This window comes from Mixophyes fleayi, chromosome 8 (genome assembly GCF_038048845.1).
Source record: "Mixophyes fleayi isolate aMixFle1 chromosome 8, aMixFle1.hap1, whole genome shotgun sequence".
NCBI classification, from domain to species: domain Eukaryota; kingdom Metazoa; phylum Chordata; class Amphibia; order Anura; family Limnodynastidae; genus Mixophyes; species Mixophyes fleayi.
In genome coordinates, this window is record NC_134409.1 from 110,114,963 (window position 1) to 110,134,922 (window position 19,960).

The 19,960-nt window shown below is 38.9% G+C and overlaps 1 protein-coding gene across 3 annotated transcripts in view; it reads left to right on the forward strand.

The window, feature by feature from the left end:
- Window positions 1-19,960, forward strand: part of VGLL4 (vestigial like family member 4) — a 79,633-nt gene that overhangs the window by 12,066 nt on the left and 47,607 nt on the right. For 2 of the 3 annotated variants that reach the window (XM_075183174.1, XM_075183171.1), the window contains exon 2: window positions 5,986-6,062. The exons of the other annotated variant lie outside the window; for it this stretch is intronic. In XM_075183174.1, coding sequence (XP_075039275.1) covers window positions 5,999-6,062 — 64 coding nt within the window. In that variant the 5' untranslated portion in view covers window positions 5,986-5,998. The remainder of the gene's footprint in view (window positions 1-5,985; window positions 6,063-19,960) is intronic. 3 annotated transcript variants of the gene reach the window in all.

Genomic DNA, 19,960 nt, shown 5'->3' on the forward strand with positions numbered 1-19,960 from the left:
TTTGCTAGAGGAAATGCATTATTTCTGAGGTATATGATACAATGAGCATTTGTTGAGAAGTCTCTTGTGTATTTTGGTGTAGGGAAATGACTTGTTTAGGGTTTTGTAACTTTTTTTTCTTTGGGAATTCTCAAGTAGAGGAAACGTGTATTCTGCAACTGTCTGAAGAAAGGACCCATGTTAATTAGACATTTTGATGTATGATGTCCAAACACACCTGGAGGCACAGGAAAGTTTAATCAGACTTGCTGTTAGATTTCCTGTGTCTAAATCAAGATTTTGGAAATCACAGCAAGTTTTAGGATATCACAGATAAGTGTAAATATTGTTAGCTTTGCATTGCATGTAAATCCATGTTTTGGTAAACATTGCATCCTGATACTAAAAATAACTCAGACCTCAGGGGGCTGGCTTACCCTGTGAGGCTGTGTCCAAAACTGTATAAAAAAAAATTGAAAATTCTTCTAGTTTCATCTGACCTGCTCACTGGTACCTTCAACCAGGGTGAGCAAATGAACATCACTTGCTTCAAAGATCTGCTTGAAAACGTCTCTATCCCTGTGACCCACAGATTAGACCCAACTCTGATCCGTTTCCAGCTGTTGCTGAGCTTTGGACCCAGCTTTCTGGTACCACCGCTCTGCCCACTACCCAGCAGCTCTGGCCAGTGTGATAGGCCAACGGGGATCCATCCACAGTCAACCTGATCCATAGGAAGAGGTCAGGAGTACCAGCCCCAGGTACACCAGTAACTGGGTACACTTGCAGCGTCAGTTACCCAGATGAAACCCGGCACTGGAAGCCGGTAAGGAGTCCAGTGGTGGCAGCATTTGTAAGCCCCTCCTACTGCGGTTAGAGGGTGCATTTGGCATACCGAAAAGGAACGGTGGTAAAATAAGCCCAGCCCGTTAGCAGCAACAACAGACAGGGTGGCATCCTGTCAGTTAGTGCATCTTCCTCTAAAGGAGGGGTCAACTCACTCCAACTGTTGCATACATGTCTTACTGCGGAAAAAAAACTGTTTAATACTCACAAGCACTCTGTTGATGGGTCAGTTTATTCTCATATTGCTCATAACTAGCGACTGCTAGGTGCAGTAGCATTTCTGCTGGGAAAATATGGATTAATAGGAGACCAAACTTCATATATTTTAGAGGACCTGAACCATAAATACCTTTACCGTAATATTATCTATGTATAAAAAGTCTGATTCATTTATTAAATAATTGAGTGTGGATTGGAACTTTAGAAAGTGTGTACTATTTACAAATGTAAGTGGGTGATTGTGCCATTAAACGTATTATACTAATCATAATTGCACACTAAAAAAATATTAATCACTTTAGCAGACTTCGTCAAATTATTTGACTTCAACACTCCCATAGCAACCACAGTCACATGGCACATGTAGTGAGCATAGAGGCTTTGGAACGCCCCTCTGAGCTCTGTCTGTACTGGTACATCCTCCTTTTCAATCCTATGACATGCTGAGAGCTGTAATTGTGTATGTGTCTGGCAGCATTTTTTTTTTTTTTCTTCCTCCTCCTAACCAGAGAGCATTTGATAAAGAAATCTGTAGGAGGATGGCTAAGAAAAATGACCTTGTGCTTACAAGGTACTTAATCTTCTCTATGGGATTGCTGCTTTTAAATGAGCCACATTTGTGATTTATTTAAGAGAATGTATCTATTATAAAGACAAAACACACCCTGCCCAAATGGGTCTGTTAAGTTTTCCCAGTTAGCCATTTGCATCACAAAAAAAATGTGGAAATAGGCTTCATATCCGCATTGGTTAATAAAGAAGGGTTTCAATATGTAATTTCAAAGCTTTTATGGAGCTCTTTAGTATCCATAAACTACATTTGTCTGATCTATTTTGTTAGCCACAGACATTAATTTCTCTGTAATTTTTGTTAAGTGCTACAAGTTGAAAGTTGGATCAGTTTAAAAATAACTTGATAAGTAGCGATTGTTTCATCAAATTTTGCTTGTTTGAAAGAAGTCTTCAGGGTAATCCTTTCAAAGTAGGTGCTTTCAGTGGTATTCCTGTCAGTTTGTTATCTTTTGCTCAATCAATGTTTTGCTCGTAAAAATTTTTATATATAAAATATTAGCCAAGGGTTTCCATGTGGGGAAAAAAAATGAGTAATAGGGTTCCAACAAATGCTGAAAACCCTACTTATGAAGTTCTTGGGCCTTATGTGATGTGTGTGTACAATTTGCAATCAATATTTTTACATTATTTACTCCACCCTTTTATTGTGTGTAGGGTGTGTTTGTGTGTGGGTGTTTATTTTTTGTAATAAACCTAGTTTTCCTAACCTCAAATTCTCGATTTAAACCATTTCATTCCCTTTACAAAAAAGGTAACCCAGCCTGGAGCCCTCAAAGGATTAAGAGAGGATATAATTTGTATGCAGTGCACCTATTGGCTGATAACTTAATGGCCCATGTATTTAAAATAGACAAACTACATGGCATGTTCGTGGTGGACAGACTGGTCTGCCCATTTTATGTATTAATGGTGTTGACCGTCCACACTCCCCTCTGCCCCAAGCATCTGCTACTCTTGGAGACATTAGTCTTGTAAGACTGCAGCCTCTTGTCCTGGAAATTTTCCTTTTTTTTTTTTTCTCTCATATTTAATAACTAGTGATTATATTCTGAGAGATTTATATGTTATGGAAAATTATAAGTGAAATTTTAATAGTTTCACAATCCAAGCAGTGGAGACGCAGCAGTATGACATATCGCCATATACACTCCTACTTTCACCACTGAATATATACTTTGTGTGTATATAGTTTCTGGTAAAACTTTTTCTGCCTCTTTGAGTATATTTTTATTTATAAAGTGCTGACATATTATGGAGCACTGTACATTGAGGGGATCATGACATGACCCAAACAAATTGCATACAGTGACTTGAAACGGGAAGTAAAGATCCTGCGAAAATGAGCTTACAATCTAAGCGGTGTGAGGAACACATGATACTTTAGGTAGCGGAATAACAATTATATTTGCTGGTGGGGAAGGTGCAGGTGGCTATTGTTGGGAAGTAGCAATGTCATTTATACTCTGTGGGCCCATTAGCTGAGCTGAAATGAATTCAGAAGATGTTCTAAACCCTGTCCTTGGTCTGATGACTCATTGGAACCACTGCAATAACTTCCCACTGCCTTCACAAATGTTTGGATGTTTATTTTTTATTTTGTAGGGACATGACCATGTGGGAGGTCAACCCAGAGCTGATCTAAACTGTAGCCATATACATCTGCTGCCCTCATGGTACACTTGCCACAGGGTAATTATGGTGTTTTCCCACCATCTTATGTGTATACGCTTCAAAATTGGGTAGACTTTATCTATTTTTTTTTTTTCTTTTCTTTTTTTACATTGGTCAAAATGCGTTTAGAAATCTGCCTCTGTCACAGTACAACTGAAAAGTGTAACTTGTCCCATTAAAAGTATAGGATAAGATCCTATCTCCATCAGTTCAAAAATCACTAGATATACTGGTACTTTACACAGTTGGCAGGAGCCACCTCTCGCCCCTGCCCACTCCCCTCGATGACTACAAGAAAATTCCAGAAACGTCACACGCTCTGTTGCACCTAATCTGCACATGTACATACAGCGCATGCACATCTCCATTGTGTGTGGCAAATTAAGTGGTGAGCATATAGATTTAGTGGTGCATATATGGATAATATGGTTATCATATTGGGAGAGCAGTGGTGTACTGGGCACAAGCTCCTATATGGGACAAGGTTTAAGAAATCTATATTATGTATTTGGAATCTGCACTAGACTGTGATACAATTTAATGGTGGTTTTTAGGGGAGGGGAGCAGAGCTGGGGGTGGCCTAGACACTCCCCCAGAGCACCTGAAGCTTTGTATTATCTGCAATCTGATATGACTATCGCCCTTATGATGTGACATGGCCATGCACCCTTTTTCACTTAAATGTTGGGAGGTATGCAGGTAGTACAGTTTTTCAATGTCCCCATGTGTATTTTGGGGGCATCATGCTTCAAGCTATGGGGGAAAAACAAAGTTCCAATCAATCTGTGTAATTCATCCAATAATCCCCCCCCCCTCCCCACACACATATATAATTTTTTTTATTATTATATTATATTTAAAATTTATTTTAAAAAAAATTCTACCTTACTTTATATAGCAGTGCTTCTCACAGTGACTTGAGAGGTGCTAATTGCTAATCTCCGTGCATATGCCATTATCATGGAGCAGCAGCAGGGCCATCTTTTCCATTGGGTGCGATGGGCAGCTGCCCGGGGGCCCCACGGGTAAGGGGGCCCCATAGGCACGGCTCTTAATGAGAATAAATAATCCTGCAAAAGAAAAAAACCTGCAAAAAAAACCTACAAGGGTCACTGAGCAAGTATATCTAGAGATAGAGATATATATCTATATCTGTATCTGTATACATCTATATATCTATATCTAGGGGCCCCGGTGCACTGCTTTGCCCGGGGGCCCATAATGTTGTTAAGATAGCCCTGAGCAGCAGAAATTTACTTTTTGGGTTTTCTCCACCCCCACCCCTCACCAGTTTTGAACTCTCACACACACTATTCTGTATACACATTGATGGGAAACGGTTAACTCTGTCGTTCAGCAGTCTTTTGCTCTGGTTGACTGACTTTGAGAGCTGTTGGGATCTTTCTGGATGGTTCTTAATCTTGTAACAATACCTGTTCTAGTTCTTCTGTGGCCAATACAATAGGCCTGCACTTTGTTTAATCCTCCTGACACAACGTCACAGGTGCAGTTCTTGTTCAGCAGCGAGGGGGGGAACAAATGTGCCGCTTTACAATTTTAACCATTGAATAGGATGTTATGTGGAGTAAAAAGAGAAGCTTTCGAGATCACATAACACAAGTTTGTACATTTGGATATTTCTTTAGAAAACGGTCATTTTAGTTGTTTGCATCTCTCAATTTTAATTATCTTATGTGTGTCTACTAAGCAGTCGGAGCACTTGTTTCAGAAGTGTTTTAATTATGGTTTTCTTCTATATGTAATGATACCACTGCATTTAAAAAAATTAAAAATGGCCCCCTTCATGGCGTGACATTGTGGGGTGTTCTTTACATGTCTAATTTTTGGGCTCAGTATTTGAATACAAGCAAAATAATTCAGACCTTTTTTTTTTTTTTTTGTTTTCTGATTTTTATTTCTTTTTTTCATTTGTTCTACGTGGACACCCACATCTAATTATTGTGTTTTGGCCATTTCTGTCACACCCATTGCATTATGATGACTAATTATTTTTACACCTGTGGTGTAGTACATGTTATGTAGTAGTAATGCTATTGTAAATATTAATTGAAAGTGCCATTATTTTTGTGCCCACAAGCTACATGTACAAACATTAGAACTGAAATGACAGCACTGTCTGGTGGGTAGAGTGGGCATGGACAAACAAAATGTACATTTCAGGAGACAGTGAAATCTAGGAGCCAGCAGCATATTTTAAGCAGCCAGGAAAGATGTGTATCAATAGACATGACTGCTGGAACCTGAATTTTGGTAGACATTTGTAGGTGCATGGCCATCTGGCTCTTAGGCATCCAGGTCTGTCTGTCTCCTTGGTAAATAACTCGCACGCTATCTTGGGTTGACCCCCCTTCCCCCCCCCCCCTCCCCCCAACCCCATAAAACCAGATAGAACATAACAGGCCCTATTTATTTTTTCATCTTTGTTTTGTACTACCTTGTATGCTATGTATTGTAACCCTGTACTGTTATGCCAGCCTCTATGTACAATGCTGTGGACCATTTGTGGCGCCTCATGAAAAATAAAAGCTGATAATAATATCCAAGCATCTGTCATTCGTCTCTTCAGTGCACCTTTCATGATTGCTAATACAAATAAAACACACCTGGCTGAGGTAATCTATATTTATGTGTTACCCTTGCATATATATATTCTTAGAACATGTCTTTGCTTCATAGGGTCTTCCCAGGAATGGAAACTCCATTAGATGTTTTGTCAAGAGCGGCGTCCTTGGTACATGCAGACGATGAAAAACGTAAGTGATTAATATGCCTGTGTTTTTTTTTTTGTTTTTTTTACTGGGAGAACTTGCTGATGTGCAGGCATTGTGTTGTAATATTATATATCCTAAAGGTACAATACACGTATTCCCATGAAGTCTAGGCGAGCCCCTTTCTAACATCTTAGGCTGCCGACGGCTGCACAGTATGTGCAGGTCCGTCCAGCCGTGAGAGGCAGGGACAGTGTGCTGCCCGGCTGCTCTGATTGTGTTTTAAACACAGTCAGAGCAGGCGGGCAGCACACTGTCCCTGCCTGTCACGGCTTGACGGACCTGTACATACTGTGCAGCCGTCAGCAGCAAGTGTCTGCTAGGGGGGGGGGGGGGGGCGATCGCCCCCCCTGGATCCGCCACTGGGCAAGTTTTTATTGAAAAGAAAAAAAAAAAAGTCGGATGTCTACATAGATAATATAGCATACACTGTGCAGGGTGGGCCAAGATGGTATCCCTTAGAATTTGGTTGTGTGTGTTCGGGCTATTGGAAAGTGGCTGTTTGGCCTGGTTGTACCTAACCAAGATTTTGTATACTGTCAGTAGAAGATCACCAGCTAGGGATCTGCTGGTCATGAAACTGACTTCTAATACCCTTATAATTTTACAGTAGGCGGTACATAATCAGATATCTGTTTGTATAATATATACCCCGCGTGTAGGGCTGCAACACCCTTTTTGCTGTTAAGGGTTCGTTATGTGTGACTATATATTTGTTTCCCAAGGCAGTTACTAGTTTTGTTTAAACAAACCAACTTCAGGTGTCATATATTTATTTTATTTCTTTTTTTTCACAGCTGCACCTATGTCAATAACACCTGAACTTTCTGGTGACTTGTTTGTTCTGCCTGTTTGCACTTATTTTACAAATGACATTGCTCTTTATCTAGACTAAATATCCTGGCAGCTGGTACACTGTTTATGCTGCTGTTGCAGGCTTTATATGCAAAAGACCTCATTACTGGCTTTCTGCTTATTGACTTAAATGTGACCTTCACCCCTGCTCCAAAATTCTACAGCTCTCAAGGTATTCCTGCTGATTAAACACTGGAAGATCTACTGTGTTTGTCTTGCTGTAGTCATATTTTATGTACATGGGCATATCATGATTGGGGTGCTCTCGTTACCCCCACCTACAAAGCTGGCTCGTGTACATGTATGTAACTTATAAAGAATGGCTGTTTAGAGCAGGCTTAGACAATGTGGGCCTGAGTCATTAAGGAAAGTAAGGCAAAAAAAAAAAGGCGTAAATGTTCTCCGGTACATATTACAATGCAAGGAGTGCAAATTACCTTATTATTTTGCACATAGATAAAAAAGCAGCCAGTATTAACTTGACACAGAAATACTTGGTAGCTTTATTTTTACACTGCAATTTAAACTTGATCTAGGACATGCCCTACCCCAATTATAAATCTGTCCCCACACTTTAAAGTTGCCTCCACCCACTTGCTGCTTCTGCAAGTCACTTGTAGGTATTTTGTTAACAAATTACCCCTTGTTTAGATCTTAGAATTTTGCATTACTGTTTGTAAAGAGCATTTGTTACTTAAAAATATTATTATTTGACATATTATGCACTTGAAAACATGGTTGTTAATTGTTTACTTTCCTTACAAAATATTTTTTTTACTATGGTTTTATAGCATCCCCCCATGTTGTGGTATTTTTGATTTATTAAATGTTTGTTTTTGCATTTTCCATGACTGTGGTACAGTAATACATTTCATAAGTTTTGAGCACATATGTGCAACTATAAGCAAGAACATATTGGCATAAATTAAAAAAATGTTATGAGTTTTCCCCTCTAACTTTTTTTATTTCAGTTCACTAAACCTTGTCATGTCTGTAATGTTGTAGGTGATAAGGGTTGCAGAATATTGCTGAGAAACAGGCAGTCAAAAATTCTACATGGGGGTTTTTTTTTTTGTTTAAACTCCATGTTTATTCCTTGTGGCCTATTCAAGGATGCCAGGGCACAGGTTACACATGAAATACTTTACACCCCTGCATTTGACATGTGGACCTTGGCATTTTTACTCACCTTCTGAAGGTCATTGGCGGTTATATAAGCTTTAGTGACAATGGTTTCCATTTTTTAAACTTGATTTCATGCGTTGTACTGGCGTTAAAATGGTAGTACAAGGCCCAAAAGTGATGCCTTGTGCTCCAATTATTCAATCTGATTACTGAAAGATCATATATTTTATATTTTTGGTGTTTGTCCACACGTAGGTGGTCATATTGGATTGTATATTGCAATTTAGTGGGTGGGCTGAACGAATGAGTCGTATATGATACAGCTGGTGCATGAGGCTGCTGACAACACACACGTATATGGACAGAAGTATTTGGCCACACCTGTTGATTATTGAGTTGAGGTGTTTCAATCAGACCCATTGCCAGAGGTGTATAAAATCAAGCACGGAGCCATGCAGTCTCCATTTGCAACCACTTGTGATACAAAATGAGTTGTTCTGAAGAGCTCAGTGACTTCAAACGTGGTACTGTGAAAGGATGCCACCTTTGCAATAAGATGGTTCATGAAATTTCATCCCTGCTGGATATTTCATGGTCAACTGTAAGTGATATTATTAGAAAGTGGAAGCGTTTAGGAACAACTGCAACTCGGCCACAAAGCAAAAGACCACGTAAAATTAGAGCGGGGTCAGCGACTGCTAAGGTGCAGTGTGCATAAGTCGCCAACACTGCTGAATAAATAGCTGGAGAGTTCTGAACTTCCACTGGCATTAATGTAAGCACAAAAACTGTGCGACGGGAGCTTAATGGAATAGGTTTCCATGGCCGAGCAGCTGCATGCAAGCCTCCCATCACCAAGACAAATACCAAACGTATGGAGTGGTGTAAAGCACACACTAGACTGTGGAGCAGTGGAAATGTGTTCTGTGAGTGACGAATCGCGCTTCTCTGGAAGTCAGATGGGCAAGTCTGGGTTTGGCAGATGCCAGGATAACGTTGCCTGACTGCATTATGCCAACTGTAAAGTTTGGTAGAGGAAGGATAATTGTATGGGGCTGTTTTTCAGGGTTTGAGATAGGCCCCTTATTTCCAGTGAAAGGTAATCTTAATGCTTCAGCATACCAAGTCATTTGGGACAATACTATGCTTCCAACTTTGTGGCAACTGTTTGGGGAAGGCCCTTTTCTATTCCAACATGACTGTGCCCCAGTGCACAAAGCAAGGACTACAAAGACATGGTTTGAGTTCAGTGTGGAAGAACTTGAGCTCTGACCTCAACCCCATTAAACAACTTTTGGTATGAACTGGAACGGAGATTGCGAGCCAGGCCTTGTCCAACATCCGTGCCTGACCTTGTATATGCTCTACATAATGAATGGGCACAAACTCCCACGGAAACACTCCAACATCTTGTGGAAGCTGCAAAAGGGAAACCAACTCCATATGAAAGTATATGTATTTGAATACAATGTCATTACAGTCCCTGTTGGTACAATGGTCAAGCGTCCGAATACTTTTGTCCACATAGCGTGTTATTGGATGCTGTTTGTATTATGATTTTTGGAAATGAAGGAAGTAATTGGTTTGCTTAATCCTGTAAGCCCACACGTGTTGAACCACTAAACAAATTTCCACAGACATTAGAAGCCAGAAAAAAAATTCATAAATTACAATCTGTATTTCATTTTCCACTTATGACGCAATGTGTGTAAATATGACTGGTACAGGATGAGGCATTAAACCTCTCAGAGAATCATTCTCTTTGGTGTTTATTCTACTGTGTTGTGTAAATGTCTTTGTTGGATTTTGTCTCTGTCCCAGCACAAGTTTGTTGGTCAGAGCACTAATCACACTGGTCTTTTTAAAAGTGGTGATTGAGCCCGTTGGTTCAGTTTACTCCAGGTGGTTCATATTTGCTGTGACAACAGTTGCATCAACAAACACTCTTGTAGCCCTAGGTGCTATCAGCTTTTAATAGTAAAAGGTGGGGCTGGTAACATGGGCCCGTTTCATGTGTCATCCATGCTTATTGCACTGTCGGTGGATCACTCGTTTGCGTAGTAGTTTCTCCATATACACCTATATATCAAATGTCTGATAAACTAGTAAGTTGTTCATTCCTAGCTGCAGTAACCTTGAAATATTTGACATTGTTCTTCCGTCTCTGGTAGAAATGAGTTGAATTTGAGGCTTTTTAGCATTGGACACCTGGCAATAAGAATAGCTGATAACTAGTTTCTGCATAGATAGCCATCCTTGTTGACCATAAAATTCAAAATGGTATCTACTGGTAACCCATAATTGTACATAAAGGAAGACTATGGAAGGGTATAAATGGACCACAACTGCATGGGGTAAGTTTTTGATGCAACATAGAAATGGGTCACTTCACTAATCTTTTCCTAGAAAACCAGTCTTTGGAATGGTGTTTTGAGCATTTTGTAAACTGTTGGTGGCCTGCGAAGCTTGTGTGTCTGAGGATATACAGTTAGCGGCAGCTTTATTAGCTACACCTTTCTAGTACTGGATAGGATGCTCAATTTGCCACTAGAACAACCTGAATACCTTGTGCCATGTACTCGACAAGGTGCTGGAAACATTAGTTGGAGATTCTGGTCCCAATTTTTTTACAGATTTTTCAATTGCATATTCAGGTTGTTAATCTCCCGTCCCACCACATCCCAAAGATGCTCTATTGGTTAGAGATCTGGTGACTGGAGTCCAGTGCAGTACACTGAACTAATTTTCTGGTTCATAAGATGGTGTGCTTTGCGAAATGGCACGTTCTCCAGCTGGAAATGGCAATTAGAAGATGGGGTAGACTGTGGCCATAAAGGGATGCACGCAGTTAACAAAAATTAAACGGCACATCCTACCTGTATATTGTTGATACCGTATATACTCTAGTATAAGCCGAGTTTTTCAGCACATTTTTTGTGCTGGAAAAGCCCCCCCTCGGCTTATACTCAAGTGATGCTCCAGGACCACAATGAAAAGAACCAACCAATAACACCACGCCCGTTTCCGGATATCGTCACATGCGTTCCACTGTGGAACGCACGCCATTCTGAGTGAGACCATATGGATTACAGCCGCTGTGCAACGTCTGGGACTAGTGGAACTTCACCGCTCATCCACTGGCCGCTTCTTTCTGTATATTAAGGATCAATCGCAAGTATTGTGACTCCTTTTGATAGTCCAATATTGAACATCTCACTGGATCCCTGGATCCCGTTATTGCCATTACCTATACGGACATCTAATTTAATTATTCTTTAGAATACTGGACATTATTGTTAGATTTCTGGACATTAACACCACCATCAACACTAATACTGTTTATTATTGTGCACAAGCGGACTGTGCTATAGCTTCATATCATTATTTTTAATTACGGTTATGTTAGATTAAAGTACATGTGTTCCTATTCAGCCTATGATCCATCTATGCACTGATACAATATATTAGCCAATACATTTTATTTTTTAATTAATGTAATTTTATTGGTATCTATTTTTATTTTTGGAATTTACCAGTAGCTGCTGCATTTCCCACCCTAGGCTTATACTAGAGTCAATAAGTTTTTTTTTTTCCAGTTTTTTTTGTGGTAAAATTAGGTGCCTCGGCTTATATTCGGGTCGACTTATACTCAAGTATATATGGTAAATTTGTATTTGGGGCAAAGAACTTCCCCACACAATTAGATCACCACTAGCCTACACTGTTGACACGAGAGGATGGATTCATGGTGTTTAGCCAAACTCTGATTCTACCATCTGCATGTTGCAGCAGAAATTGAGATTCGTCAGACTGCAACGTATTTCCAATCTTCAACTGTCCAGTCTTTGTGACCATATGTCCACTGTAGCTCCCTGTTCTTGGCTGACAGAAGTGGAACCCAGAGTGGCTTTTTGTTGTAGCCCATCCACTTTAAAGTTTGACATGCTGTGCGATTCTGAGATGCTATTTTGCATACTACTGTTGTTTACGTAACGATCGCCTTCCTGTCAGCTTGAATCAGTCTGGCCATTGTCCTCTGACCTCTGTTTACAATTATTTTTCAGCCACAGAATGACCGCTCACTTGATTTTTGTTTTGCGCAGTTCAGTATTTTCTGTTCTCAAACCACCACGTCTTGCACCAACAATCATACCACGGTCAATGTCGCTTAGACCACATTTCTTCCACATTCTGGCGTTTGGGCTGAACAACAACTAAACCTCTTCACCATATCTACATGCTTTTATGCATCAATTTGCTGCCACATGATTGGCTCATTAGATATTCACATAAGTAAGCAGGTGTACAGATTTACCCAATAAAGAGGATACTTATTTCACATTTCTGGCCTCTGCTCTGTCGTCTCTTGCTAATCTTCTACAGGTTAGTTGAGATCCAGACTGCTTTCTTCACGGCACATAATCTCCCTTTGTGGAGCGGAGTGATGCAATAGTAAAACATTTTCATAATAGGAGTAATACAATGCCACGCAGGGAACCAGATACAGCCAAATTTGCCTTAAGCAGTCTACTTGCTACAGATTAGGTTCCTTACTGATGACTCGTCCTGAGTTACTCATGTAATAAGTAGGTATGAAATACTGACTTAAAGTGGACCTGTTACAAAGTCTGGACACATAAACAAGCGTCCAAGCCCCCAAACAAAACCATTGGTATTTATTTTTATTGTGAAAACAATAACTTTTTCAAAAAATAAAACACAAACAAAACTTTGTTACTATTCCACTGTATTTCCCCCAAAGTCTAGGCCATCTTTCCAGTTGAATAATGAAGATTCATTTTCAAATGCCACCCAATGTGGAAGAGATGCACCTGTTGGTGGCTCTTTTGCAGTGGGTAACAGAACTTAACTGTCATTATTTTGCCAGTCACCCTTGTCCTAAACTAGCTAATGCCAAGAGATACTTGTTGCTGTCTAGTAACCTGTCTATCCCTGCCTTCCTCTGTCACTTGGCTGCCTGTTCCAGCTACCCGATCAAAATCTGTGTTTTGTACTCTCTTGAACGGCTTTGTCTGTTTCTTCAATATCATCCATCCTTCATATTTTTTATAAAAATCCATTCCTGCTTTTCTTGGCCCATATGGTAATCCCAATAATGCCAATATTATGACTCCTTTGCTCATATTTCACAGGATGGAATTTGCACCTAGTTCCTGCACCACTTAAGGGCTCATTTCAGTACATTGGAATGGGCACAAGTTTTGACACAAAAACAAAGCTCTGCTCTGCTGTGACTTCCTGCACCCTCAATTAGAACAGTGAATGTTAAACTGTAGCTCCTAATAACCCCTTATATAAATGTTCTGCACATAGTCCACCTACAGCATAAGCCTTTTCTGCTACTGAATGTAATAAATATTCAACAAGCAATCAAGCAACTTAAAGTTTTGTACACACACACACAATGAAGGAAGCCATTTTGTTATAAACATTAATGAGTTTGGCCTGAATCAACTAGAAACCAGGGACAAAACTGAGGCATGAAGTGGAGGCAGACAATTTATTGTCTGTCAGTGTTCTCAAGAACGATCTGCATCAATTCACTAGGATCTAGTGAGTTTTGATCATCGTTGGCTTCTGGTGGATTAAACAATAGTCAATATTTGTCCAACAAAATGGCTGCCTATACTGTGTATAGGGGACTGGTACACTGCAAATTAAATATATATCGACATACCAAAGACTTTTTTTTTTTTTTTTTTTTACTAATTAATAACACTTGGACACCTCTCTAACATAAGTCTGACCTTTCATTCTTCAGTATCATTATTCATTGTTTTAAAATGTAGAATGTTTCTTTGAACTGTCTAATGCTGTATCTAACTAACTAATCCTTAGCCGATATTCAGGTCTCTTCTCCTGAGGGCTCTGCGTGGTCTCTGCATAGACTTAGACTTGTATAGACAGACTGTTTTGATTAGACAAGATGCTTCTCCTACATTAACACCCTTACCTCAAATAACTTCAGTGCTTACAAAACCCTGGGATGATTGCATATATATATTTGTGACTGTAATGAGCATTGTTTTTGTTGTGTCTGGTATATTCCTGTGTCTCATACACTCTATAATCTGAATCTTTGAGCAGGAAGTGAAACATTGCAGACAGGATGTTGCTTGTTCATTGTTACACATATGCACTCCAAGGCTGCTTTTATGTACTTTCTCATTCCCAACCTCCCAGCCCCCGGGGCTGAGCACTCGCCACCTCTGTTTGCTCTGGCATGGCACATGTTGACTAATACTGTCAGACTTCAGTGGAAGATTTCAATGTGAGCAGTGGGAATGGACCATCCATCAGCAGCATTTCTGGGGAAGTGCTGGTGTAGGACTGTGCTTTATAATGACAAAGACTGGTACCCAACCAGGGACCCTTTTTTATTTTTTTTTTCTTCCTTGTCAGCTGAAAACTGGAGTTTTGCTACGGGTCTGAAGATTTCCACCTTTATCTTCAGTCATATAGGAAACTATTTTATAAAAGTGGAATGTAATTATACGTTGTATATCAGTTACCTCTACACAGTGCAGACAGCTATTTGTGGGCTGAGTCAATATTTCTGAAATTTCATCTTATTTCTGCACTTCTAGCTTGTGCACAGTAATGTCACTAATTCCAAGTTAATTCATAGGCTGCATTCTGATGGTTGTGTGTGTATGTTGGGGAATTTAGACTGTAAGCGCCAATGGGGCCGGGACTGATGTGAGTTCTCTGTACAGCGCTGCGGAATTAGTGGCGCTTTATATAAGCTTTAAATAGCTAATGATGGTGGCCTTCACTGTCTGTGGGTGACGGGTGCACTATTTAAAAAAACTTTTTTTTTTTATCTTTTTTTTATATTAACTGTAAGCTAGTGATTTGCAGGTACACTCTGGAGTGGGGCTAATTATACTTTCTAGTACTACTTTCTCTTTAATTTGGGGACATATATCCTATATTCTGCTTCATTTTTGTCCACTGGTTATTTAAAGCAAAATATACCTGTACTTCAAGTCTAACAATATATTAGAAAATCCTGCTTCATCGCTTTGAATACACAAACAACAAACAGAAATGTGATCTTTCATTGTGTGAGTTATTAAATTATACAGGTTGTAGAGTAAACTCTCTGGGTAACAAGTCTATCTAGTTAAATGACGCATGAATATATCTTTCACTCAGTATTAACCCCCAAAGTACTGACACCACTAAGATTTAGTTCAAGAGTTTCTTATGAAGTCTTCACTTACTCCCTGACTTATCCCAAACCACTATCGCAAGATAATTTAATCAGATACGCTGTAAAACAAATATGTGCATGAACCAAGCATATTTGATCATGAATTTAAGAACACAGACAGAATGCCTTTAATGGAATTGAATATGACAAATAATGTTTGTATGATGAAATAAAAATGTATATAAATACAAAACTATTCAAAATAAAACTGACAAATAGAACCATACTGACGTGTAATATGTTGGCGCTATATAAATAGATGATGATTATGTTGTAATATGCAGCTTGGGAAAGGCTAGAAAGTATGGACAATATTGTCAGTGGCAAACAGATGGCCAAAAGATGTCAATGTCTAAAATCAATTTACTGTTTTAAAACTTCCTTGCCCAAACCTCTTGTGTCAGTTGTAAAACAGCTGTGCTGGTATGCTTATCTATTTTACAACAGATTCTTGGGACCTCTTGCCTTTTTTTTTTTTTTTTTTTTTTTAATCACCTCCAAGGTAGTGACTGGATAACACAAAGGAATCTGTTTCTGTAGACTTTATTTCCCTGAGGCAGTGATGGCAAAGCAAATGGAGTATAAGGCTGGGTACACACTACAGTGTTTTCAGCCAGTTATTTGGCCAATCACCCGATATCCCATTAGTGTACACTTAAGGCGTTCCAAAGCACCGACCATCATTTGCTTTGATTGTTCAGCAGAACTATAAATCTCATTCAGCTTTGGAATAACATCCTTCCAATTCTGCAATGTGTGAACTCACTATCAGGATCTCCATAGGGTTTACCGAGTCATGATCTTTTCAGCTGACCATTATTGAGCACAGATCAGAGGGTAAATCTTTTCAAACATGTATAGTGTGTACACATGCTGATTGGAACTCTTAATTTTTTTTGTCAGTCGTTAATAAAATTGTTATAGATGACACATTGGTCGGAACATTCTGTAGTGTACCCAGCCTAATACAGGCCTTTAGCGTATTATAAAGCTGGTCTGTTCTTTTCTCAGTTATCTATTTATATTTTTTTTCAACCTGAAACCATCAACTTCTATATTTATACTGTTTCAATATCAGTGAACCTTTATACAGATGCTAATTCGGGCCCCTTTAAGGTTATAACATACATGACACAGCGTCTAAATAAAGGGCAAATTCAGCATTTACGGAGAATCGGCATATTTCTTCATATAATTTTGCAATAATCCTATTCACAAAGTTTCAATAGATATTACAAGGTTTGTCTACAAATCTGACAAGGAGACCTATTGCTGTATATCACAATAAGCTATCTGTTCACTTGCACATGTGGGCGTCCATTCACTTGAATTTCTGTCCCATCAGCTTGGTCAAGCTCCTTCTGTTGAAAGTAGCAACGCTCAGTATATCTCACTGAAAAATAATGTATTACAATTTGTAAAGAGAATATATTTGATATTAAAATTAATATTACAATTCTAAATATACTGCTGTATTAATCCACTGCTGTATTAATCCTTGACCATTATCTAGCACAGGCTCATTGCCCTCTTGTCCAAGAACAGTTTTAGTAATAGGATTGATTTTTAGAACCAAACTCTCTTCTGCACTATAGCGGAGATATGGCATTAATTCTGTTAAACCTGCTAGAATTTCTATGTATATACATATGAAACATGAGTAAGTTATATGGATTTCTAGGAGATATTCATATTCCCCCATAGATTCCTTAATGGACATGTATATATCATTAACATGTGTTATGTTGCAAATTAATACAGAGTTTTCTCACACTTTGATTATGGAAAGTATTGCTTTGATCCATTTTGTTTCCGATAAGCACTATGCAGTGAACTTGGAGTGATATATAAATAGATATTTAGCCAGACACATTTTTCCTTGGCACTCTTAACTGGACAGTAAAAAAGGGTTGATTGCTCTTCTGTGATAACAGGGCATCTGAGTAAATAATCAAGCTAAGGTGACAAAGCAGAACCATGATGTATGTCCATTTCCTTCATTAAAATATGAACTCGTTTGCTTACACACAGTGATTTGTTGGAAACTATGTTGATTAAAGTAACTTCAGATCTTTGGCTATAGATCTTGACAACATTACCGTATTATTGTAATATTGGCAAGAAAACTGTTTTGTTTTTTTTGTTTTATTTTCTTTCACCTGGCAAATAAGTTTCACTTTGATTATTTTAAGGTTTTTAGTAATCCTAATAACAGAATAGGCAAATGCATACATGAGAAGGAACAACTATACGGAGAACATACTATAGCACCCAATGCATCAGTTATTTAAGAATGGTGCATACAGAAAAAAACACTACCTACGGAAATCACTTTAGCAGTCCTATCAATACCAAGATATTTTTAGCTTTCTTGGAATTCGTTTAAAATTTAAGTACTTCTGGGCAATTTGGACATGCAAGGCATAAAGCCAAAGGTTTTTCAAGCTTAGAGTTTTTTATTTTATGTATGGAGATCACAAAAACAGGACAAAGAGCGAACTTGTATTAAATTAATAGAATTTAACTTAATTAAAGCTGTGAAGTGGACACCGAGTACAGCCTTGGAATTCCTGGAAAGCAATCTGAGTCACAAATGACCCAGTAAGTTACAGACCCGATTCTTTTATATAGGGAAAAAAATGACATAACATTAAGCATCAGTCTATCCTATCCAGTAATTAACTCTAATGGAAAATATCCAGTGTACAGTATGTGGTAAGCATAGAATTAGATGGACCGTAAGGTTCTGTGCCATCAAAGTCTGCACTTTTTATGAGTGTGGTTGTCTGAACTCCATTAAATCCTTGTGATATATTTAAAGGTTTGTCATATCACCTCTGTCCCTCTTCCCATCTAACATGTGCATGTTCAGCTCAGGTCTTTCCTGATGAGTTTTGTTATGCAGCCCATGCACTATTTTAGTGACCATTTTAGTAATGTAATTTTGGCGATCGGGCCACCAGAACCATACACGGTACTCAAGGTCTTATCGGTGACTTATAAATTGGCCGTACAACCTTTTTCCTGATACGAATACTCCCTACACAACTATTCTACTTTGTTTTTCCCACTACTTGCTATCGTTTGAAACTAGAACTCCAAAATCCATCTACTTTATTGCTTTTGACATTCTGTAAATCTCTGGTTTGGAGAAGGTAGGTACTCTGATTTTTCAGTTTAGCTACCTTTTTACTTGGATTTATTTTGGATTGCTCCATAGCAGAGAATCCTTGCTTGATGCAGGCCGACTGTGTAGTGGTCGGCCTGAAACTACCACTTTATTTGAACAGGTTGTAGTGGGAGAAACTCATTCTGCTATTATGAATTGTTTTGCTGTTTTTACCATTGTTTACATTCAAGCTGTGCCTTTTATATTTCCAAATGTGCCGGTATGTTTGTAATGTCACAGCAGCTGTCTTGTTCTGTTCACACATTCATTGTGGCAGAATGTCAGCAGATCAGGTGAGATGCAGCCGCATTTTCATTCCAAAGAATGTAGGTGGATTGGAAGAATGTGTTGGTAGTTGGTTAATCCTGTTTCGAGGTTAACAAAGCACAATAGTCAAGCATGTTCATAATGATTTTCTGTGTTTGGTCGCAGGCACTACCTCAAGGCATCACAACTACTTGTTTTTATGAAGTACCATGTGACTTTGTTCTGTTGAAGTTACTCACCTCTTATGTTCTACTTGCACCTGTCCTCTTTTGTGATGGGACAGAAATGAGTATTTGTGACATGTCTGGGTAATGTCTATATGACAGAGGTAAGCAACCTGAGGCTAGCTCGAATGTTGTTCAACTACAAATCTTATCCTGTTGCTTGTAGTTAAGCAACAGATGAAGTGATGTCCCTTAAATTAATAATTATGCTTGTTCCTCCACATTCTTGTAAATATTCCAGCTAAATGTTCAACATTTACACCGTATACTTAAAGCAAACCTTCTGCTACGGGATAGATATTGATAGTGAGCTCTTGGGTCAGACGATCATTTTGGTAAGCACTCAGCCACTACTTATATGAGGAAAGTGTAAGGGTCTCTTATAATTATAGGAAAAAAATGCAGTTAAGGTTAGGTGTGGACTGCACCAAACCTGTTCTCCACATCAGGTTTAATCTAATAATTACCTGTCATCGGAAGACATTACGTGCTGGGACTTGTTACACTTATGCAAATAGTCTCCTGCATTTTTTTTTTTTTTTTTTAAAATAGGACAGAGGGTGCACAACTTGTACAATGTGGGACAGATATAGCGGGACCCAGGACAGAAATACTACTGAAGTTAAGGTCTCTGGGTCCTTGGGTTCCCTGTATCTGTTCTGCATTTCATAGGCCTTGTTTTGTACACTACTGATGTAGGGCAATGCCACACAGTTAGTTTTAGAACACCACCGTTTTCTGACCAGGAAACTGCAGCAGTATAAAGCAATAATTGGCTCTGTTAACATGTCATGAAAGCGAATAGGAAGCACTGTCCCATTGTCGCACCATAGCGCTGTATGTAGCATTTTGGCAGAGGAATTGTTATGGAGTGAAAGAGGAGCTGCTGGAAGAGTCTAACACTTTAGGACAGTACAGTTTCCTGGTCCAAATATTCCTAAAACACCTATTTTGACATTACCTTTGGTTGTGTGTAAATCTAGTTCACTAGATGGGCCAGACTCTG